The 24538-nt window shown below is 39.0% G+C and overlaps 1 protein-coding gene across 1 annotated transcript in view; it reads left to right on the top strand.

Moving 5' to 3' along the window:
• The window catches only part of Ophn1 (oligophrenin 1), a 353532-nt gene extending 335805 nt beyond the window's left edge, over positions 1-17727 (top strand). Inside the window, exons 22-25 of the mRNA XM_052171168.1 lie at positions 6959-7124; positions 8182-8232; positions 12270-12311; positions 13656-17727. Of these exons, the coding sequence (XP_052027128.1) occupies positions 6959-7124; positions 8182-8232; positions 12270-12303 (251 nt within the window). The 3' untranslated portion in view covers positions 12304-12311; positions 13656-17727. The remainder of the gene's footprint in view (positions 1-6958; positions 7125-8181; positions 8233-12269; positions 12312-13655) is intronic.
• The last annotated feature ends 6811 nt before the right edge of the window (positions 17728-24538 follow it).

The raw sequence follows: 24538 nt of genomic DNA, 5'->3' as shown, positions 1-24538 counted from the left end.
TAAAGCACCTAGTTATATAGTAGTGGGTCAAGTGGCAGAATACAAGACAGGGGACATCTGCTTTTCTGTCTTCTAGAGACTTTGGGAAAACCTCAAACCTAAAATACAAACAGAAGAAAAGAGCTCAGAACTACTTTTTTTTGTCTGTAGTCTGTCTATACACATGATAAACATCCAAAAAGAAAAAGCATTGTGGAGGGAAGCGGGCAAAGAGGTATTTTTAGTTCTTCTTTAGTCTTCAAGTGCGACTTAGTCCATGGTTGTGCCAGTCCCTCCCTTCTCCAGTGTGTATTTCTATACCTCACTTCTGTGAGCCCACTCGGCCCTCTAATGTGACTGCCACATCAAGGTGCTCTCACTTTCTTCCTATGTCTATGACTTCTCATCCCAGTTTGACTTTAAGACCCCAGGGAGACTATATCAGATCAGTTGTATGCATTCCTTGAGAGACACAAATGCCCTCACAGCATTCCCAGTTTATTGAATACTTACTTTAGGTTTGTGAATACTTTTGAAGCTTGGGAGTATTATGCTTTTTGTGTCACACAAAGCTTAGTTGGAAGCCTAAAAAGGGAAAGCTTTTCTTGCTGTCCTAAAAGTCCGGACTGCATTTTTCTTTACTCAATAAATATTTGTTGAATATCTGCTGGTTACACACAGAACGATTTACTTGGGTCTCTGGGGAATACAGAGATGATTCCCACCTGGATCTTGCTCTCAAGTTGCTCCCATTCTAACAGGGAGAAAGTCATGAAAACAAAGAGCCAAAGAACAAGATTCAAAGTACAAGACAACCAGTGCCTTAAGAGATCCAGAAAGGAACTTGGAGAATCTTAAGCTTCCTAAGAGACATGGCACTTAAGCGGATGCAAATTTGGGCATGTGGGAATAGGATAAATAGCATCTTGGGAAGATGATTAATGGCAAGCCATGTACACAGAACAATAAATAATAATGTTTGTCTGGACTGTAGCATATGTGAAGAAGAGTGGTAGAAAGCTAGATCAGAAGGGACTGCTGAAGTGAAGAGGATACTGAATGCCAACTTAAGCATTTTGGGTATTTTCTGAAGGCAACAGGGAGCCAGGGAATTGAAATCCATTTCTTGAGAAGTAAAAGGAAAGTGGAATAAGGAATGGGGGAGAGATAGAAAAAGAAGTCAAGGCTTCTATGGTATTCCCAAAGTAGCATACAAAAGTAGGCAGAATGAGGTAAAGGCTTATAGACTGACACCATCTCCTGATTCATCAGCAAAACAGTCCAGTCCTCACATTGTACTGGCAGAGAAATGAACTGCTGACTTACACAAGCTAGTTTTAGTATTAAGAGTTGAATCCAGGTTTCTTGACTCCTACTTATATGACTTCTTTCCATGCCTTGCCAGTTTGACATTGTGGCTTAACTGTGACTGAGACAAATTAGAGGCAAGAAAGAACAACACTGGGGTCTTTCAGCCAAGAAAACTCTTTGCTGGTACTTCAAAGAATGACTTGCAATGAATCATCAGCTTGGAGTTGCATATAAAGGGCCTAATCAGACAAACAGTTAATGGTGCTTACTTTGCAGGCCCTAGTTACCTATCCATTTTGATGTGGCTTTAAAGGTAAGGAATGGGGCTTCTGTTTTGAGGATGGTTAGCTGCTGTAGTCTTCAAGAGAAATGGACCCTAACCTAGGCATGATTTCAGGTAGAATTATTTTCTGGCTCTGTAAGTAAAATATTTTTCCTATCAAACTCACTCACTCCAGTAACTAGTAGAAATGGGATACTATTGTCATCTCTGGTCATCTGTGACCTGCATTGAAGAAGTGGTGTCATGTATCTTACAACTTTGCAACTCACACTGCCCATCATTGTATTACTTGTGGAGCATTGGAATACTTGTTGTGATCATAAAAAGAGAAAGAGGTGTGAGAATATGTTCTGCAGTGGTGTGGGGGAAGGGGGTGCCTCAGTGGGGCCCATGCCAAGGCATCCCTTCCCCCTGAGAGACAAGACACACACTGGTGTAGTATAGAATAGAGTTTATTCGTGGCATGGGATGGGAGTTAAGAGAGTAGTAGAGGCAGAGAAAGGCAGAGAGAGGGAGACAGTACTGAAGCAGAGGCCGGCCATGACCATGTGGAGGGGGAGGAGAGGAGGAGAGCTCAAGAGGGGGCAAGAGAGAGACTGAGAGTAAGAGAATAAGAAAGGCAAGAGAGGTAAGAGAGAGGGGAGGGACTGAGCAGCTCTCTTTATAGTGGGCCAGACCTACCTGGTTGTTGCCAGGTAACTGTGGGGAGGGGCATACCTGGCTGTTGCCAAGTAACTGTGGGGTGGAGCTTAGACAGAATCCTAACAATACTCATGTGCAAATTCTACCCCAGTGAACCTAGAAACTCTGAGGATGGGATCCAGGTACTGTACATTTATAGGTCTTCACATGTTCCAATGTGTGGCCAGGGTTGAAAGCCACTGCGGTACTGGTAACTAGAACTCCATAGGTTTCAGAAAGCACATGGATCTGTTAGTGGTAAACTTTGAGGTTCCTTTTCCTTTTGGAGTATCATCCTCAACAATCAAACAGGCTAAATTATAGCCAATCTTAACTATGAAAAAATGTGTGTAAAACCACTAAATATAGTGTTACAATACTTGGAACAGAACTGGTGTTTAATAATAAAAGTAGCCAGAACTAGAACTGTGCAAGACCATGGGATTAAACCCTGCACTGCAAAATTAGTCAATAAAGATAGTTACTATAACTTTACTTATATTTTTCCTTACTGTTATTTGCAATTTTATATTGCTATTACTAATATCAGACACCATGGAAAGTAGTAGATATGAACACAAAAGATAAGAATTTCAATCATTATTCTATCACAATCTGAACGTGTAGGTAATGGGTAAAGTGTAGTTACCCTTCTGAGCCTCGGTTTCCTTCTCTGTAAAATAGAAATGGCATGAAGTCTCTATTCTTTCCTTTCCAGCTTACTATGGAGATCATATGAGAGAATGTTTCAAAGTATAAATTTGTAATGAAAAATCAATTATTATTGCTTTTATTTATTCATTTATTCATTTATTTTTTGCTAATGAAGTTATAGAAAATCATCCTGATGCTAAAGGGAATAGCATGTCCATTAGTGTAAGACAGAACCTAGATGGGGAGATAGAAGTTCTGTCTGTATCCAGATATAGTGTTTCCCTCATTCCTCCACTAATATACTACTTATACTCTATTATCAGAATCACTTGATCCCTCAGTGGATGATTTGATCTCACATAAAACAAAATTATAATATTTTTATTAATTTTTTGAGAATTTCACACTGACATACAATTTTTTTTTTACCATATTTACCCTCCTTCTCCCTGTAACGTCTTGCAGATCCTTCCATTCTATCACCCCTTCCAAATTTGAGTCCTCTCTTTTATTTTTATAAAACCTACCGAGCCCGACTTGTGTTTCTGACATACTCATGAGTTTGGAGGTCATCTACTAGAATGTTTGCCACACCAGAGTTCACACTGAAAAAAACTGATTCTCCCTTTCTTAGTAGCCATTGCTTGGCAATATCTCCTCAGCTGGGTGTGAGCTTCCATGCCCCTCCTCTCTCTATCCTGGAATAGAATGTTGACCAGCTTGATCTTACACAGGTGTTGTGTATACAACCACAGCTGCTGTGGGCTCATAAGTGCAGCAGTCTTTCAATGTCCAGAAGACACTAAGTTGCTCTTATAATCTTTCTATTATTTCTTCTGCAATAGTTTCTGCACCTTGAGAAGAGAAAATATAAAACCACAGGTGCCTCTGCCCTATACTTTGATTAGTTTTGAGTTTCTGTGTAAACTGTTATCCATTAAGCAAATAAACTACTTTGGTGATATCTGAGAACTACATTAATCATATATACAGATAAACAGACTAGAGGGCAGTTTGATTTTATTTCTATTTACCAAATTGATAGAAGTACGTTCTTCCTTTGAAGCCCAGTGAGTTTCCAAACCATGGATTTGAGGATATACTTATAGTACCAGGCATATGCTTCCTCCTGTGATGACCCTAAATACAATCAGGAAGTAGTTGGTTATCCTGTAATATTCACGCCATTATTGCACTTATGAGCCTATCTTTCCAGGCCGGTTGGGTTTTTTTTAGCTTATAGGATTCAGATCTAGGTAATGATTGCTGATAAGTACCACCCCCAGCACCCTACATATAACCTTCTGGTATCATGAAAGCCATTAGGGTGGAGGCTTCCTGATCATACTAACTTGATTTCTCCATGTTTTGTGCCCAAAGTGTGTGGTATATGCACTCATCAATAGGGTTGTACCGTCAAGTTGTAGTGGGAAGCCTATAGTTGCAATAGACTGTAGTTTTGGGGTCTCCAAGACACCTCTGACCAAGAGATTGAGGCACAGTATCTCACACCTGGCAGTGGGCCTTTTATTTGGTAACCTATGGATTCTGGGAGGAACTAAATTCCCTGTGTATGGTAACTCCAATTAAATTATTTTATGTATTTAAGAAACTTATAAAATAATCTCCATATGAACAGATGTCCTTAGTGTAACATTTTCCTCCTCCTATCCACTCTTAAGGAATAGGTATATTACAGGTGATGTGAGCTCAGGGGTCCATAGAAAGAAGTAGAATGTCTAACACTTATTTACCCCTGCTTGTTTTGGACACTGTTTTCCATCTAACTTAATTCTTAACTTAACCATGTGAGAAGACATTGTTATATATCTATTCCCAGATGAGAAAATGGTAGTCAAGGAGATTAAGTCACTGTCCAGGTCCCAGTGCTTGGAATTAGCAGGAAAAGCCACACATCCAGGTCTTTATAAGATCACCTTTATCTAGGCCCTCTGTACTTTCTTCTACAGCATATTATATAAACTAGAATTAAGAGCTGTTTTGATGGGCAGGTGAAGAATCCAGTTTGATAGAGTAGACTTGGATCTAATCTAAAACACCTCAATCTCTTGGTCAGAGGTGTCTTGGAGACCCCAAAACTACAGTTCATTGTATGTCTTGGACAAGGTATGTCTAAGGTGGTGATTCCTATAACAATGATTTGGGCCTAGCTTAAAGGTGATCCTGACCTATGTTGAGGAGTTTGAACTTTATTCTGTACATTTTAGAGCTACTGAGAAGAACTTGAAGAAAAGTCAAACTGTGTAAACTTAAATAAATTGTATAGCAGTGTAATAGAAATGGAACGTGATGCTTTTATATTTTTCCTTTAAACATCTTGCAGAACGAAACTCAAGATATACTAACATTAAGCAAATATCAAGATCGACTAATACACCTGCATTGTTACATATGTGACTGTTTTAAGTTAGTCTTCATTGGGACATAAATAATTTTTGTGGATTTTTTTCTTTTTTAAAATAATGTATTTTTGTATTCACTTTACATCCTGATTGCATCCTTCTTCCCTCTCTTTTCAGTCCCACCATTACAGATTTCCCCCCATTACTCCCTACCCTTCTCCGCAGAGAAGGGGAAGCATGCCTTGGGTACCACTGTTGAGACAGAGTCTTACTCTGTAGCTCAGGTTGGCCTGGAAGTCACTATGTAGACCAAGTTGGCCTTCAGCTAATGTTAATGCTTCTGCTTCAGGCTCCCCTGTGTTGGGATTACAGATGTGAACTACAATGCCCAGATTTGTGGATTCATTTTTACTTTATATTATTTCATATATACATTTGTCTTGACCTTGTCCAAATTCTTGTCAGTTTATATGTAATATGTATTGGTTAATTGCTTGTAAGAATAAATTGTTTGTTTAGTATTTGTGGTTAGGCTGACATTTTGCTATTAAGGTATATGTTTTGTGCCAATTGGTTTTTCTTATTTTTATCTTGGATGAATTCCTTTGCACTTTTTCTTCAAAGTGGATTACTGGATAAACAAGTATGAATTATTCTCTATGCACAATTTTCTATTTCATCTAGATGGTTCCAGAATGCTTGGAGATATAGATAGAATAGGCCAATTTACAGTGCCACCAGCAATGTGTGAATATTGTCTATTTTGCTATAATCCTGCCAGGACCATTTCATAAAAAGTGTATGCTTATTTCTTCCAATTAATCTGTAAGCTAGAAAAGTGGAGGTAGGAAGGTGATTTAGGACATTATTTTAGTATCATTTTGTACCTGGGGATTTTTTTTTGAGATTTTGTTTTTTAATTTCATGTGCATGTAGATGTGCACATGAGTGTGGTTCACCATAGAGTTCAAAAGAGAATGGTGGATCACCTGGATCTGGAGTTAGATGATTGGGAGTATCTTGATATGTGTACAGGGGACCCAACTTATGTCCTTAGAAAGAGCAGTAAGTATGTTCAACCACTAAGCCATTTCTCCAGTCTCAGGATCTGAATTTTAGTGGTAAGGAATTTATCTAATTCCTTATCAATCACAACTGTGTACCTGGCAATGTAGTAGACACATTAGTTCCTAACTCATACCCTTCAATTTCTGTAACAGGTATGTTGCTACTCTTAATTATAAAGCCAAGCAAATGTAGAATTAGAAAATTCATAACAAACATGAAGTTGTGCAGCCTGGGTTTAAATGTAAGCTTTCTAAAGGACAGAGGCCAGAAGCATTTAAAAAAAGAAGAAAAGAAAGAAAGAAAGAAAGAAAGAAAGAAAGAAAGAAAGAAAGAAAGAAAGAAAGAAAGAAAGAAAGGAAGGAAGGAAGGAAGGAAGGAAGGAAGGAAGGAAGAAAGAGAAAGGAAGAAAGGAAGAAAGAAAGAAAGAAAGAAAGAAAGAAAGAAAGAAAGAAAGAAAGAAAGAAAGAAAGAAAGAAAACAAGCAAGCAAGCTGTTGTTTAGCCAAGAAGAAATGGGTCCTAGAGAGGATGGTCCAGGCAACCCTAGTTAAGGTGCCTAATAAAGCTTGATGTTCTATTTGGTTGACTATTTATCTCTTGAATATTGTTTTCTCTTTTAGGAGATACTGACTGTTTTAGCAAAGTCCGACCCCCAGGAGAAAAGCAAACAATCATCCGTCCTCCAGTGAGGCCCCCAGACCCTCCTTGCCGGTCCAGCACTTCACAAAAGCCAGAGCCAAAGCCAGAAACAGTGTCTGGCAATGCAGAGGAAATCCCATCATCCGTGTAAGTAATGTGCTTCCTCAACTTGACCTAAGGCCTGTGCTGACCACCAGATGGTGCCTTTAGGAGCCATCTCTGGTTGCTAAGTGTATACAGCACATGCTACTGGAGCATCATTCATTTCATAATCTAGGGAGACTATCCAGTGTCATCCCTGTCTGGAGTATTCTACTCAACACCCAGAGCTGAACTATTTCACTAAAGAGAAAGACCTCTGATTTTTTAAAAATATAAAACCCATTTTTCTTACCTGCCCTGATGTCAGTAGAGTAGAAAATTTACTTTTACGTTTTTTTTTTCTCTAGAAATCTTTGCCTTGTTTTATGTTATTGCTACTGGTTTCCAAGTAATTTAATGAATGCCTTTTTTTCCCATTTAGTTGTGCTTGGGGCTTTTTTTCTTTCTTTCTTGCAAGGAAAAGGTACGTTTAAAAAATTCTTCCAAAATGACTCAGGTCCTCTAAAAGATTCTTCTCATAGGACAGGAGCCGAGCTGACATCCGGGCCTTCCAGGTGCCTGGCAGTAAGTTGGGGAGCCAAGGGAGAAGCAGACCAAAGGGACCTGCTTTGTTTGGCCATAGCCAGCCTGATTCGCCTCTCCTCAGCCAGTGACCTGGACTCTTCTTAGCATTTTGCCTCCTGATCCTCCTTTTTCTTGTGTCTTGTAAAATTGGGGAAAGACCAAAGCCTTTACAACTCCAGCTAAATCAGCGAAGCATATTTACAAAGTGCCGTAAACCACACTTTGAAGCAAAAGATTGGAAAGATGGTTTTCATTTATTTTTCAAGACAGGTCTGAGTGGGCCACAGACTTTTACTATTTGGATCAACAAGAAGTAAAGGATCTTGTTTGTTTCCTTGGGGTGCCTATGGCTTCTGAGCCATTTCTAATTCTGATATTTGAGTTTTTCTCAAACCCTTGGCGTTTTTGCCAGCAAAAGTAGGGCCTGGTATTGGTGACCTATGTGGTCCCAAGTATCATGACCTTTCCATTAACCCTTCCTTGGTTCTCATTTGTGTTTCACTGCAACTCATCAGTCTTGGTTGGCTTCTATTTGCAGGGTGGCATCCAGGACCAGATTCTTTGAAACAGCTTCCCGGAAAACTGGAAGGTAAAAAACCAGGAGACAAAAGAGAAAGCAAATGCATTTTAGAATAAATGCATCAAGAGCATCCCATCAGTTTCTGCTCTTCCATCTATTTTTTTTGTTTCTCTATAGTTCTTGTTCTCTCTCCCCTCTCTTTTCCTTTTCTTCTCCCCTCCTTTTTCTGCAATTATTACAGAACAGCTTCTATTTCAAATCTGTTATCTGCCATTTTCTCTTACTTGCTCTTACTTGTGTCTCTAACATTCTCAGTTTCTTTCTGTATTTTTTTCATACCTCGTGCCTTCTTCTATCTATTGTTTTTTTTTCTTAATCATTTTCCATTGCTTTTCTTTTGCTTCTCTTTCACAGACATTTGCACATATAAACACTGTTGTATGTGCTCATATCGTATCCTGGTTAGGGTTCCTATTGCTGTGATGAAACACCATAAACAAAGCAAATTGTGGGGGAATGGGTTTAGTTTCCACTTCATATCACTCTTTGTTATCAAAGGAAGTCAGGGCAGGAACTTGGAGGCAGGAACTGATACAGAAGCCATGAAAAAGGGTTGTTAACTGGCTTGCTCCTCATGGCTTGCTCACTCTGCTTTCTTATAAAACCTAGGATCACCAGCCTTGGATGGCATCATCCACAGTAGGCTGAGCCTCCCCCAACGAATTGCTAATTGAGAAAACACTTCACAATCTTGCCTATAGACTGACCTCTTATGGGGGCATTTTCTCACTTGAGGTTCTGTCCTCTCGGATGACTCTACTGTGTCAAATTTAGGTAAAACTAGACAGCATTAGGGGAAAAAAACCTTTACACCCAATGAAGGTTTTTTGATTTTCTTATTTTGCTTATTTAGACTTTAGAATGCATAAGGTCAGCTGACAAAGGCATAAAGAATATAACATTCTAGTGTCTGTGGATTTGGAGTCAGTGTAAATAGTTGGCTCCATCAATGATTATCACACTGACTATTCATCTAAATGTCCTGAAAATTGGTTTAAAAAAAATCATCCCAGATTCCTGGCTTACACCCTAGACTCACTAAAATTGATCGTTAGAGCAGGGCCATTATTCTCTCCTTTTGTTCCTCCCTCCCTGGTTTCCCCTCTCCTTTTTTTTCCCTCTGTTCACCCTTCCTTCCATTCATTTTTTAAATTTCTCAAATGCTGGTACAAACTGTTCAAGCCCTGGATATTTGGGAGCATTTGGACAAAAGCTCCTAGAGGAATGATTGCTAAGTCTTCAGGGTATTTGCTGTGAGTTTGTTCTATGTGACTAATCAGTTTTAAAATTGTGCTTCCTGGTAAAGAACAAGAGTGAACACTTCTCTGTGGTCAGTTAAAAGCAGAGCAATGCACCTTTTCCATTGAAAAGGTGCCAGGATAGGTTTGCCATCCTCTTACCAAAACCATGGGAACTAATTAACTAAGATGTGATTCCATATCACAAGTTACCCTAGTTTAGCTTGGCAGCCACAGACAGCTCTGCATTTAGCCAAATTCTATTTAGACAGTAACTTATCACTTATTCTATTATAACAAATGAAAGCGAGGTCAAGTCACTGATTTATTTTACCAGGATCAAGAAGATAAAAGGGTTTTGAATCTAAATCTGGGGGTTGTAGCTCAGTGCTGCTAAGTTATTTTCATAGCATACTTGCAACCTTGGGATCCATGGAGTTGGGTTGGGGCAGAGAGAGAGAGAGAGAGAGAGAGAGACAGAGACAGAGAGACAGAGACTGATTGATTATGAGATTAATAAGGTAAATAACCTATGAGCATCACTACTTCTAAGCATCCTTTATCCCTTCCCAGGATAAATCATTTGAGAAATAAACACCAGAGAAATTGAGAGAAATAAACTAGAATGAACAGAAAAAATTGAGCATGTTGAAAAGGAAGCTTTTGAGAAGAGTTAATATGTAAGCTGAGGTTTCATAAAATAGAAGTACATAGCCAAATTTGGAGAATTGATCTGTATCTTATAGGATAGGCTGTCAAGGCATTAGGAGGGGAATATTTAAGAAGCCTGAACAAAGTCTAGAAAAATTCTTTGTGCAGACTAAGTTTCATTAGGAAAATTATAGCCAAATTGATTTTGAGACCATGAAAAGATTGATAACATTGCCATTGGGTTGGGGTTTGCCAGACAGTGCTCATGGTAGACTTAGACCAACCACAAACCCAGAAGGCTTTGGCCAAAGCAGGCACTTCAGCTTATATTATTCTATCTGCTCTGTTTATCTGGGCTTCTAGAATCTAGACTTAATCCTCCCTGTCCTAAGAAAACACCTTGGAAGCAATGTGGGTAAGATTAAAATATACCTGCCTTCACTATGCCATCCTCACTACCCATAGGGTCTTCTTATAGAAGCCACATAGGAAAAATATTCCTCCTACCTTGGATCTACCACATTTATCAGTGTGGCCACATCCTGGCCACTGAGCAAGATGTTACTAGTCATATGGCAAATCCCTTATTTGGTCATTGTTGCCAACTTCTATCATTGAAAATTAAAAATGCTGAGGTGTTTAACTATTGTCTTGCCCCTTTTAGTTTTCCATTTGTATACTTGGCTGTATCCTATCATTTCTGTAGCATCTGTTCATTATTCCCTTGTCATCTTCAACAACTAAAAAAGAAAAACTCAAAGGAAAACTTATTGGAGGTTTGTCAGAAAAAGAAGGGAGGCGAGAATATTTCATAAGGCAGTACAGCTTCAGAAGTGATTAGTGCTCCTCTTTGTATAATGTAGGATTGAGAAGAGAAAACTTAGCTGAACATAAGACTAGAAATATGGGTTAGAGCCAGACTGCAAAGGTCTTGTATGACATATTAAGGTGTTTGCTCTTTGTATTATTGTCTACTTGGGGCAGGTCATGGAAGATGTTTAAGTGGTGGTGCACATTCTGAGCTGGCTGAGTTGTAAAAAGATTACTCTGGTGGTAAAGATTGGAAGCAAGGAGACCAATTAGGAAACAAATCTTGCTGGCAAGGGTTGATGAAAGTCCTGATCTAAGGTATTGCTGTGGGAATGAAATACAAGGACAGATTTGAGATCAGTTCAATTAGACCCTGCTGACTTTTCAAATGTGAGGCATTGTAGAAGTGCAGAGAGAGAAAAACCTAACTTGGGCCATTTGGTAGATGGTACAACAATTAATCATAAAGAAACAGGTTTTCTGAGATGTTTTCTGTGTTCAATTTCAAACAGTGACTGACTGTGAAGACAGCACGAATCATTCAGGTAGAGATGCTCAGAGAGTAATTGCAACTTAATTAGCTGCCAGGATGGGGCCTGTATAGATACAATAATAGAACTGTTATGTATAACATAGTATTATAGAACTCTAGTGTGGGGCATTTTTATCTACTGCAGTAGGAGCAGTGATACTTTGGAAGATAAGTTCTAATATTTGGTGGTAACTGAAATCATGGATTATTCCTAGATAAACTATCTTACGATAGTTTAGGCAAATTATATAAGCAGTTTCAAGAGGTGAGAGAAAAACAGAAGGCTGTGGATATAGCTGTGGGAACCATGTGTTATATGGGATGCTCTGGCCATATCAGGGGATTTATTTGTCTCTTTCTCCCAGTTGTTCTTAGCTGTACTCACTGTTACTCAGTGAGTAAGGCTAATTTGGCGGCTGATCTAAGCTCACCAACAGTCCAAACATCTGGTTTGGCTTTTTTAAGACAAAGGAGAATTTATCTTTTACATTGTACTTATGCCTTATTGCCCTTCTGACCAGTAATGATAATCACAGGATGTTAACTATGGTCTTGAGCCAACTTCTCGATTGTATCCAATCAGCCATATTCTAGTACTCGAAAATTGTTTTGGTGACTGAAAGGTGGCTTCATGACTAGAATACTGAATTCTCAAAATCTGCCCAATATAGAATAATGGAGCTACTTGTAGTAAAAGATCTGAGCAGAATAATTTCCTAATCAGAAATTTTCATTAATCAAGTGACTTTTTTGCCATTAGCCTTTTTAGTCCTAATTTCAAGGGTTTTATTGAAATCTCTTTCTTTTGCCTATAGTTCGCAAGGAAAACTTCCTGGAGATGAGAGTTGAGGCCACAGGTATGTTGTTTATACATTACAAAACATTCTTCAAATAATCCTATTTCATGACATCTAAGATTTTGAAGACTAGAATATCACATAAGTCCAGAGGGTAGGAACTTACCCCATGCCTCAGTCTACTACCCTAAAATTGCATATCCTTTAATTTTAATTTCCTTCTCTGTGAGGTTTTATATAATTTAAACTTGTCCTTTCCTTCTGTTCTTCTGCAGCCACATTATTTTCAGATTGTCTTCCAATTGAATTCATTAGAATGCAAGTCAGGAAATTGGGGTGGGGGGGGATGGTGAGCAGGGGGAGGGGGTGGGATGGGGGTTTTTGGAGAGATAACAGCAAAAGGGGATGGCATTTGAAATGTAAATAAAGCAAATATCTAACAAAGAAAAAAAGAAAAAAAAAGAAGAAATCCCAGGCTGTTATTTTTTGGCCAAGCACATTTTTTTTTCCTAGTCTCAATTACTGTTTGTAAAATGAGATGGATGGAAGTTCTTACCTAGACACCCTTTGAGCCTGTACAGAAACTAGTGACTCCCATTTTGAGAGTATAACAAATGTCAAGGTGTCTGTAGTGGGATTTCATTCCTTCCAACCAAGTCACTATTTCTGTCCTTCCTACCTGAACAGTCATCTTTAAGTCCTTTATATTTTTCTAGCACAAAGAACTTTCATATCCACGATCTCATTTGATCCACATCACATGCCAGGAGTAAGGAGGATACTATTTGTTCTAAATCAACAAACAAAGGAACTGAAGTTCAGAGGGGATAAGTGACTTGCTAAGGTCACAGGAGACTTGGGGGTCAGGGAAATGTCTTTCTCTGCGTAGGACTTTTGATTGCTTGGTTATCAGATCTCTGGCATGACATGAACCAATATGCACATTAATGAAGTCCAAGCTGGAGTTTGGCTTGCCATGTGTTCCTTAGCCTTCTATTGTTTCCTGTCACTGCCAGTCCTCCATGACCTAGAGATAGATAAGCCTTTTCTTATCAGCTTTAAAAATGAAGGCCTGCTCAAAGGAAGTTTGGAGATACTGAAAGGACCAGAAAGGCAGTGGCTACAATGTAAGGGAGGAGAGTGGGCCAGTAGTCTTAGAAGTTCGACTCTCAGGATTTTGCTTCCTCTGCTGATAGATTTTTAGGGAATTGGAAGTGGGGTCAAGGTGCAGTCTCTATTTCTCTTTCAGCAATTTTGGGCCTATCACATAGGGTCTGAAGTAGTAAGGTCCTTTTTCCAGGTTAGGTCCTAGTTCAGGGTAAGTAACTGGAGAGACCCCCGCTGCTCAATATCTGCTAAATAATTACTAAGGCCTAGCTAATTTCCTACTTTTTTCTCTTTTAGGTTTGAAAGGACTTGGCCTTGAGGAACCCTTTTCTGGATGGGAAAGGGTTTACTTCAAACCCTTGTGAGCTATTGGTGCTGAAGAGCAGCTCTTTCTGGCCTTATAGGTGCAGTGTCTGGGAACCTATAAAATAAGGAGCACATGTCATAGGCACGTGTTTGTTTCTCCTTTGTATTCTTTCTTCATCTCCCCAGAATTTCTGTTGTGAGCAATTCCTAGGACACTGGATGGCTGGATTCTCTCAAGCTCCAATCTCTACTGAAGTGAAAACACCCACTGATCTGTATCGAAGAATAGAGCCTAGTTTCCCACTCTTCTCTGAACAGCTTGTTTCTTCAAAAGTCATTGGATTCTGCATGATTCAGGGCTAAAGACTGTTCTTAGGGGGTCTTACCTGATCTGAAGACTATTGTTGGGGCCATCATTTACCTTATTTGGAAGGGAGTAGGGATGTTAGCTGAATATTGGAGAATTGTATCATGTCTCTTTCCAAGAATATGGATGCTGATTAATTTCAGATTTCTAGTCTGCTGCCATGACATGTTACGGAAAGCCAGAGGGGCTAAACTGCATGAATAATTCCCACCCACTGTCCTTCCTCAATTTGGGTTTAGGAAGATAGACTTTTCTCTTTTTGCTTCTAGCCTCTGAGGACAAATCTGCTAAGCATGTTTTGCATGTCAAAACCTAGGCCTGTCTGGATTTTCTTGCCCCCTACTTTTTCAAAATAGCTTCTTTTCCAGCAATCAACAAATAAAACAAAACATAAAACATTTCTGTTAAAAAAAAAGTTGGGGTCAAATGTTAGGAAAATTTGTTAAGATTGACTGAGTCCAAGGAATTGTTGCTCTTGCTTCTCATTTGCCTCTAGCTTATCTTTTATCCCCCACTCCCAAAACAAGCAAACAAAGCCACAAACAAATGAAACCAGATCTTAACCAGGTGCTTATGGATTCTGGAACTCCATGATGCCCCCAAGATGACATATACAATTCCATGAGGGTAATGCCTTTTCTGAGCAGATGGTTCATAACATTCTACTGAATTTCAAATGGGATTGCAACCCAATAAAGGTTAAGAACCACAGCCTTTGAGATAAAAGACTCTTTACAGCCCATAAATGATTGGATTAGAAGGAACTTTCAAAAGCATTTATACTAACAACAGCTTAGTTTACATGAAGAGCAAGTTAGTGACCACAGCAGGACGAGATCCCAGGTGTCCAAGCTTCTACATAAGGTTCTTTTTAGTACACCACATTTATCTAGGAAGGGGCCTTGAAGGTGGTGGCTTTAATGGCCCTTTTGGGAGGTATTGGCTTTTATCCTCTTTCTAGAGCCTCTCATATTTGCCAGCAAGTAGAAAACTTCAAGATACAAGCCCCTGGTCCCTTTGACTACTGCTGGAGTCATTGAAAGTACACTAAAACAAAAGCAGTGCAGTGAAGAAGGAATCTGAGGAACAGACAGTTTTGAACCCTGATACTTCTGTTTCTCTGCAGAGGCCTAGGCCACAGCCTCCAAGGCTTTCGGGGCTCTTATTGAATTCTGCTTGAGCTGTATCCTCTCTGTTAGTGAGAAAAGCAAGCATATGTGTAGAACTTGATCACAGGAGTGGGTTACTAGGGCTTCAGATCCATGGAAGATTATATATAAAGGCAGTTTGAGTCTGGTTTTTGTGAGGGAAAATACCACAGTAAGCACTAAAAATATTGGAATACTACTGAAAGCCAGATAAAGACATTGCATTTTCAATCAAAGAAGTGTGTTAGAAACTTTGCACTGTGATTGCAGTATTATTACATGAGGCATGGATGAAAGCTCAGCTGGGAAAGGTGAGGGCACCAATTTTGGAAGCCAGGGAGCAGTTGGTGGGGTAGTTCTGCAGCTGCAGTTAACTCTCTCTTTAAAGACTGAAACAAAGGATCTCTCTTTAAAAAGCACAGTGTTCTGTGGTGAAGCATACTGTTATGAAATTGCCTTGACCTGTGCATGATGCATAGGCACTCGTTCAGAAGATGAGATGGTGTGAGTAGTAACTGTGGGAAATTAGGAGCAACCCTGGCAAGTAAGTGAGAGAACTGTTAAGTCTTGGACAGTGACAGCAGAAGTGCTAACGCTTATTAATCACCCACTAAGTACTAGGTACTTCAAATGCCCTATTCTTTCATCCCTATATCAATCATGTAAGTACTCATCTTCTTGTCCAGATCAAAAGAGTACCCAGTTGCGTTAAGTTACTGGGTGTAGTGCACAGTCATCATAAATACCAGAAATGGGATTTTTATCCAACCCTTTCTGCCTTTGCATGGTGTGAAATTTTCCCTGTGCCATTCTGAGGTGGGTATTTAAATATAGGCCACATGACTGGAGGTGGATGGAACTTGATTCCTGTGTTCCTAACAAATATGGAAAGGAAATCAGAGGGATTGGGAGGAAGTAGTGCAAGTCTACTTCATATAGGCTGAACTATACTTCAGAGTTGGATTTTCTTTTCATTCTGGGTTTACCCATTTGGTAATATGTTTTAAAAGATCACACAACCTCACCTTGTGAAGTGAAGAATTCGTTATGATTAGTAGCTGTGAATTTTTTGCCTTAGTCATTTTTGAAAGAGAAGGGGTTTTTCTAGGTGTTGCTGTGCTTTCTCAGTATGTCATGGTTTCATCCAGAAGGCCAATGACATACAAATATGCAGATTGAAGAGGAAAGTTCTCTGTGCCTCTGTAGAATAGGATGCCCTGGGGTCATATCCCTACAAAGTTTTTCTGTGGTGAAAGTAAAAACCAGGAGGTCATTTAATAAAAGAAATTTCACTGGGTTTTTATATTTCAAGTTGAAAAATGAAATGAAGGTGTTATGGCGTATCCAGCCACCAAGGGGTAAAAATAAGCACTCAATTTAAATAGTAAAACTGTGTCATGTAGAGTACTTCTGAAAAAATGGGCTACAATAGAGAAACATCTTTCCCTTTTCAAGACGTTCCTTTATTCTGTAAGAAATACTAAAAAGTAAAGGAATTAGTTCAACAACTTGTAAAATAATTGCTTTTGAGAGACCATAGATCAGTGAAGCTGTTATTAAAGTAGCAGCAGACAAGTGGCCTTGACACATTACAAGCCTACAAAAGCTCTAGAAACAACAACAACAGAAAATCCAGACAGAAGCAAAGTAACTTGACAAGATATTTTCAATGAAGAAAATCCTTCATTTTCATAGGGAAATGTAGTACTTTATGTCAAGGACACTAATAGAGGCCTTAAAAGATTGCCTATATGTTCCTGTGCTTCTCAGTTAAGTGTGCAGATTCTCTTGTATAAATGTCCTCCCTCTACAGTCTCATCATGGAAGTTGTCTTTCAACATATCAGGAATGATGATCCACCCACCTCCTACCATTAATGCTGCCTTGTAAGAATCTAAAGAGAACTCAGAACAAAATTCTTTTGGACCTAACAGTCTTAATTTAGTCTCCACTTTGCAACATAGCTTTGTCATTCTCTCAGGCCTCACAGCTTCAGTACATGATAGCTAGCAATTCTGTCTTGTACTTAAGGACCCGTGAGACCCAGGGTGCTGAAAATGAGTGATCCATGAGCAGAATCTAGAAATGAATAAAAATCCAGAATTGAAAACTAGAGATGGTTTTCTCTTTACCAAACTGTTATTAAGCAGTATCAAAAATGAGTCCCAGGGCCAGAGAGATGACTCAGTGATTAGGAGTACTAGTTGGTCTTCCATTGTCCTGAGTTCAATTCCCAGTGCCCACATGGCAGCTCACAACCATCTATAAATGTAGCTCCATAGGATCTAATGCCCCCATCTGTGCATGCAGGCAAAATGCCCCTATACATCAAATTGATAAATACATCTTTAAAAGAAAATGAATCCAAAATGTAACTGGAGATATTTAGAAATGGGATTAATGAAAACATAAGTGTCAGCATTATGTTACCTGTGGACTTGTTAGAAATGCTGATCCTTGGGATCTACCCTAGACATCTGGAATAAGAATCTGTACTTTAACAAGACCCCCGAAGAGATTTCTATGCACATTAAAATTTTGAGAAACACTTGCCTTTGTCTGATCTAATCTGTTGAGAGTCCATAACTTCCTGCTTCTTGCATTGGTTTGCACTTGACCTGTAACTTTGCTGACAAGTGAATGAAGTTTCTCTATGTCCAAGAATAGCAGAAGGAGTCTAGGGAATAATCAGACTGAAAGTTACCTGGCAGTCAGACTGCAACGGAAGCAGTAGAAAGACAGCATATGGCACTTAGAACTCTTCTCAGGGTCTCTCTGGTCAAGACTCAGCTTTGTCACTTCCTCTCCAAGATGCTGACAATGTCATTCATATTGTCTACTTTTGCCTCAGAGGAACTTTTCAACATTTATACACGGGCCTTGATATAATGAAAATGGACACCTCTGCTGGTTTGTGGTTCAGTTTAGCATTTTCATTTCACATAAAAAAGGGAAGATTGGGAGAAAATTTTAATCATAGCAAAGCAGCATTTACATAAATTACAGAAGACCAGGAGGAACAGGTTAGTTAAATGGCCGGAAATGAGTTTGTTTTCAAATGAAAGTATGACAAAGTATGCTGAGATTCAGCTGCTTCAGGCCAGGTACTTGATGAACCGATTCATATTGTGGCTGAAGCTTTTCTTGCATGATTTAATAAAAAGATTCCTTGCCTCGGGCCTTTTGGGGGATGGTGTGGTGGTGGGAGGAGGAACTTATCAACAAAGGGGAATTTCCTGTTTGCCATCACCGGCTTCTATCCTCTCCCGGTGAGTCTAATAATGCTGGAAAGTCTAAGAAGAAATCTCCTGGCTACATATGTAACTTCTTGCAGCTAGAGAAGCAAGCCCAGAGAGGGAAAGCTACTTGCTTAAGGCTACACACACTAGCCAAGAATAGAAACAAGGTGTTCAGAGCACCATTATAAAGGACTTTCCTTGGTCTATCTGTATGCCAGAGTCTGTCAAGACACCTGTTCCCAACAGCAGGACACCCACGCAGAAGGGGTGTCCCATACTTATCATCCAGGAGTTTTGTTTCTGTCAGACACATATTGCTTCATTTGTGTCTCATTCCCATTTTGCTGATGCTCGGAAGGGTATCACAGCATAGGAAGCTTCACAGCATAGGAAGCAGAGTGGGCCACAGTCTTTCTAATCCTCCTATGCTGTGCTACTTCCCTAGGGACCCTAAAGATTTCTCCTGGGGGAATATCATGAACTCTTAAGTTGTTAATTGCTTCAGATCAGTTGTTACAAATGAGCTTGACAATTTTTCCTATTAGAGCACATAACAGTTGCCTGACTTCAAATGTTGCAGAGGAACACACTTAGGTTCGTTACATCAGTTTGTCCTCACACCAGTCACTTCAGGGGACAGAGTAGTAATTCCCATTTTGATAGATGGGCAACTTAAAATGCAGCAACGGATCAGTCTTCTTTTCCAGTTATATCACAAATTATCACAAATTTACAGCTGAGAAATGGATCAGGGGCTAAGAGCACTTGTTGGTTTTCCAGGGGACCTGGATTAGTTTCTCAGCAGCCACACAGTGGTTCATAACTGTAACTCCAATTCCAGGGGATATTCTGTCCTTTTCTGGCCTCTGAAGATACCAGGTAAGCATGTGGTATGCTTACAGACATTCAGGTAAAACACTCATAAACAATAAATCCAATTTTTTAATGATCAAAAAATAGCACTTCATCATCCATATATTGTCATCTCACTGTTTCTGTTCGTCAGAAGTTTTCCTATATAATGTTTTGATGACTTAAGTGGTTACCTTTTGAGATACAAACCTCTCCTTTGAGTTTATCAAAGTTGCTGACATAATTTAGTTTCTTCTGGTGAGACTGAAGTCTTTAAATTTTGTTTTAGTTTCTTTTTCAAAGTTTTTTGACATAACATTTTGATCATATTCTATCCCTCACTCCCACATCTCCCAGATCTCCCTTCATCTTTCTTCCTACTCAATTTTATGTTCTCTCAAAAAAAATCCCATAAGACAAAAAAACCCAATAAGCCAAAAAAAAAAAAAAACAAAAAAAACAAAAAAACCCAAACAAAAAAAAAAAAAAACAAAAACAAAAAAAACCTTCTCCGTCTTTAATCCAACTGCCCAAATCCTCCTATTGTTTCTGCTTCTGCTTTTCCTTTGCTTCCTTTTGGCCTCTTCTGTTTAGGGTTCACCTCTCAACTATTGTTGAATCTCCTAAAAATCAGAATTTTCTCCATATGTTAATATCTAGATCAGCCTTAATTGCTTCTTAATATTTCTTTTGTAATGAATCACAGTTTTGTATATGGAATTTTCTTAGGGGATATAATGGACACTAGCGAAAAGCATGACATAACTACCTACAGAATCCCTACTTTTCAGTTTTCCTAAAGATCTGAGTTGGTAAGTATACCAATTGGCTATAGCACTTGTCTTACTAAATGAAAACATGTTTGAAATTCTTTGAATTTGCCTTAATAACATTCCTATGAGGTGTCCCTCGGCGCTAGCCCATTTTATTTTTTTTATTTGATATATTTTTTATTTACATTTCAAATGATTTCCCCTTTTCTAGCCCCCCACTCCCCGAAAGTCCCGCAAGCCCCTTTCTCTCCCCCATAAAGGAGATCCCAAGTTTTTACCCAAGTTCCCATAGTCAGGATATAATAAATTCAGGATTCAAATCTAGATTTTTATTATCTATTGAGAAAATTCTAATGAATATATCTGGCAAATACCAATAGAAAGGAGATAGAAGCATATTATATTTTAAGAATGCTCTAAGTTTGTTCCCCATGTTCTTACACCTAATACAAATGAGATTCTTGAAGATTTCTGTTAAATATAGAAACTTCCTAGGTTTTGAATGATGGAGTAAAGGAGTTTACTCTCTCTCTGATTCTCTCTCTCTCTCTCTCTCTCTCTCTCTCTGTCAAAGCTGAAGATAGTTTGTGATGGGTAAAGTCAACATGGAAAAGCACCAGGAATTTGTTCTTGAGCAGTATTTCTATTTGAAGGCTTCTCATGAATAGAATAGAATAGAATCTTCCTACTCTGGTGTGTGCTGTCTATCAGTAGAGAAAACACCAGATAATCCACTTTGTTATGTCTCACTTTTGGAGTTTTCAGTCCATGGTCATTTGGACCTATTGCTTTGAATGAAACATCATAGGGGAAGGGGGAGCACATGGCAGAGCCAAGCCACTATACTCATAGTCATAGAGCAAAATAGGCAGACTCCAAAAATGCTCAAGGCACCCTCGGTGATAAACTTTCCACTAGTCCCCACTTACAAAGTAGTCATCAATTACCAACAGTGTCATAATGAGAATAAATCTTTTAACATGTGGGCCTTTGAAGGATATTCTATATCCAAAGATCTTAAACTCAATTTCTATTAATTTCTCTGAACTCAATAAAGTCTGACTACACAGGCCCTCAGAATCCTGAAAAAAAAATTCACCTAGAAGATGAAATAAATTTTTCTAGCTCTCATAAAGCTACACAGCCCTTCTTTCTCCCTGCCTACCTTTGCTAGTAGTTTTGTCAATCCTATATTTATTCCTTTGGTTTCTTCTTTCCCAACTACTACTACACAAAGTATTAGAAGGTGCCACACAACTACTGTTAATCCCAGACACAAGATGATGTGAGACAGGTAGAACATGGCCAATCTCAGTCATGACTATCTCTCAGCTCTTCCTTACATCTCTTCCTTACACTTACTGTTATCCTGGAAGATTCAGAATTCCCACCCATTTCTAGGCCTGAGATATACACAGACTCGATATGATACTGAGTCCCTCTATTACTTCCTCAACTTATTTTCTAGACTGGTTATACTCTCACCTTTATGTTCCCACCCCAGAAGCAATGAATAACACACACACATACACACACACACATACTTGTGTATGTATATGTGTATGTGTATATGTATATATTATGTATATATGTATATATGTTTATGTATATATTATGTATAGATGTATAAATATGTTATATGTATATATATGTTACATATATATGACTATATGAACACATATGCACACAATCTCCATAGATCTTAATCTTTGCCTTTAGTACTTATGTTTATCTGTATTTCTATGATTAAGAGTAACAGACCTTTTCCCAGAAAATATCAATTGCAAATATTGTCTGGCTTGAATCTGTATAGCTCTCAGGAATACTTTCATGGTCTCTGTTAGTTCAATTGTGAATCAGTTCTGTTGTGCCTGAAAGATAATGTTTCTTTGGAGTTATCCATCACTCTGGCTCTTATAATCTTTCTACCTCATCTTCTGTAGAAATCCCTGAGCCTTGAGGAGAGAGCTTTGATGTAGACATTTAGGTCAGTGTTCCAAAGTCTGTGTCAGTTTTCTATAAGTCACTGGGTATGTCAGCCACCCTCCATGGAGGCCAAACACAAAACAAACTCCATGGTTTTGTTTGTTTGTTTTTGTTGTTCTTTTGTTTTGGTAGATTTTGTTTCATTTTGTTTTCTTTTTAAATCATTTTGACTTATGTTTTGTTTGGGGTTTTTTTTTGGAGACAGAAAAGTTGGGCAGGTAGAGAGGTGAGTAATATCTGGGAGGAGTAGGGGGAAAGGAAAACATGATCAAAATTTATTGTATGAATAAAAAGAAGTAACAGGCCTTAATATAGACTGTGTGCTTGATAGCTGACACTGCAGCAAGTCACTCTCAATGTTTTGTTGGCCATTAATAAGCACTCAGTATTTGTCATTATTATTATCAGCAGTGACAGTGGTGTTTCAGAAGCTTTCTAGGATCAAAGTCTTCTCTATATCTTCCCTGACCCAGAGCATTGAGCTCTACCACACAAAGAGACATTCCTAAGTGTTGACCACCACCTAATCTTTTCATTCTTCAATGTATTTTAACCTGCTTCAACTGGAAAATCTCATGTCTCTCAGCCATGACTGACTATACTGAGTCGTACCACCAAGCAGTACCTATCTATACATGCCCGTTGGTGAATCAGTTTGGATGTGCTTTTCTACCAAGTAGAGATTTTCTTTTCATAACTCAGGCCTGCCTAAATGGCCTTGTGCATTCACCAACAATGATCCCTTGGGGATTCTTATGTCTTTAAAATCTGACAAGAGCTCTTTTTTACTTTTATAGCTCAGCTCCTGGTGGTGTGACATGGGTATCTTCCATCTCTTGACAATCACACCTGATGTCCTGGGAAGAAACTCTGTCCCCAGTGCCCTATGGATTTCTTCTTTTATGTTTTGCACTCCTGCTGTCATAACAGTTCCTCTGTGATGTTCACAACCAGGTACTCAACATGGGTCGAGCTCTGTTTTGGAGAGGAGAAAGGAGATGAGAAATGGTGTACTGCAGGGTCATGTCTTCTATAATTGGAAATTAACCCTGGACTCTTGGCTATCTACGTTATATATCACATTATTTTCCCTGAGGTGGAGATGGCATCTCGGAATTCTTTAGAAAATGAGTCTAAATATAATTTAAATCGATTTTGAAAGCTCTAGGAAAGAGGCACAGACAGACCAAAGAGTTATGCCAGTACCATTGTGACAAAGGATGGGCAAGTCTTAGCTCTGACATGGGGACAAGGGATGAGAGTAAGACTCAGAGCTTCTGAGTTTGTTCAAAGTCTTAACTGAAGCAGCCTATAAGGACCTAGAACATTCTATAATCAAAGAAAGGAAACAACTATCATTAGGCACCACTTATATAACAACCATGACATGGGAGAAGCCTAAGTCCTTGGCACTTCACAGTGATCTCGGATTAGAGTTAGAAAAGTAATTTGGTAAAAGAAAATACTGTTTTTATACACACATGATAGAGATGGGGTGCAGGGGGAAAACAAAGAAAAAGAAACAGAGAGAAAGGCAGAGCGTTTTATTTGAGCATCGTGCCTCCTCACTTTAGTCCCATCTTACACATAAAGAGATGAGATTCATAAAAATCATTAGTTGCTCAAAGTCACAGTAAGTAAATAATGAAAACCAAAGTAGAAATAAAAGCCTATGAGGCTCCAGAGGCTATAAAAAGACTTCCAATGCCCAAAACTCCTTTTGTTGTGATAAAATATTTTGAGAAAGTAACTCAAGGAAGGGTTATTTTGTCTCAGAGTTTGGGGGTACAGTCAGTCCATCACACCATGGCAGAAGCCTTTAGGCAAGTCATGCTTTGTCTCTAGTCAGGATGCAGTTGCTCAGCTTCCTTGTCTTGGTTCAGTCCAAGAGGGCGCTACCCACAGCTATGGCACATCTTCCTTACTCAGCATGCTGTAGAAAATCTCTAACATACATGCCCAGATGGTGATCTATGTGATTTTATCAGTACTGTCAGAATACCCAGCATCTCTCAAGCTAAGTGTTGGACTTATGATCGAGCAAGAAACTTTTACTTGTGCCTTCTGTGCTGCTGAGTTTGGACCATAGCAGTAAGTAAAGGTGTGGTCAGTGCTTGAGATAAGTGGAGAATGAGAGATCTATAGGGTGCCTTCGACCTTGTGTTTGGAAAAGATTCTCCCTTCTCAAGAGCTTTAATGACCATCTGCTAGAAAATTATAAATACACATGCAACTTTCAGAAATCTGAGACGCATCTCTAAATGTGTCCATCACAAGGGAACTCATAGGTCCTGGCAAGCTTCCAGAAGAGCACCTAACACAGAAAGGTATTTTCCTATGTGACTCACTAAGAAAGAGTTATAAAGTCATGAAAGCCTACTTAATAAAGAGAAGAAGCTTTGGGTTTCTAATTCAAATTAGAAAGGGGGTAGCATTTTCAGCTCCCTGAGTGGCAATGACATATGCCTCTGAGTTATAGTGATAAACCATTGGGAAGTATTGAAGGTTG

The sequence above is a fragment of the Apodemus sylvaticus genome, chromosome X, assembly GCF_947179515.1.
Source record: "Apodemus sylvaticus chromosome X, mApoSyl1.1, whole genome shotgun sequence".
NCBI lineage: Eukaryota > Metazoa > Chordata > Mammalia > Rodentia > Muridae > Apodemus > Apodemus sylvaticus.
Note: the sequence above shows the minus strand (reverse complement) of the source record. Positions and strands in the feature narration are given on the sequence as shown.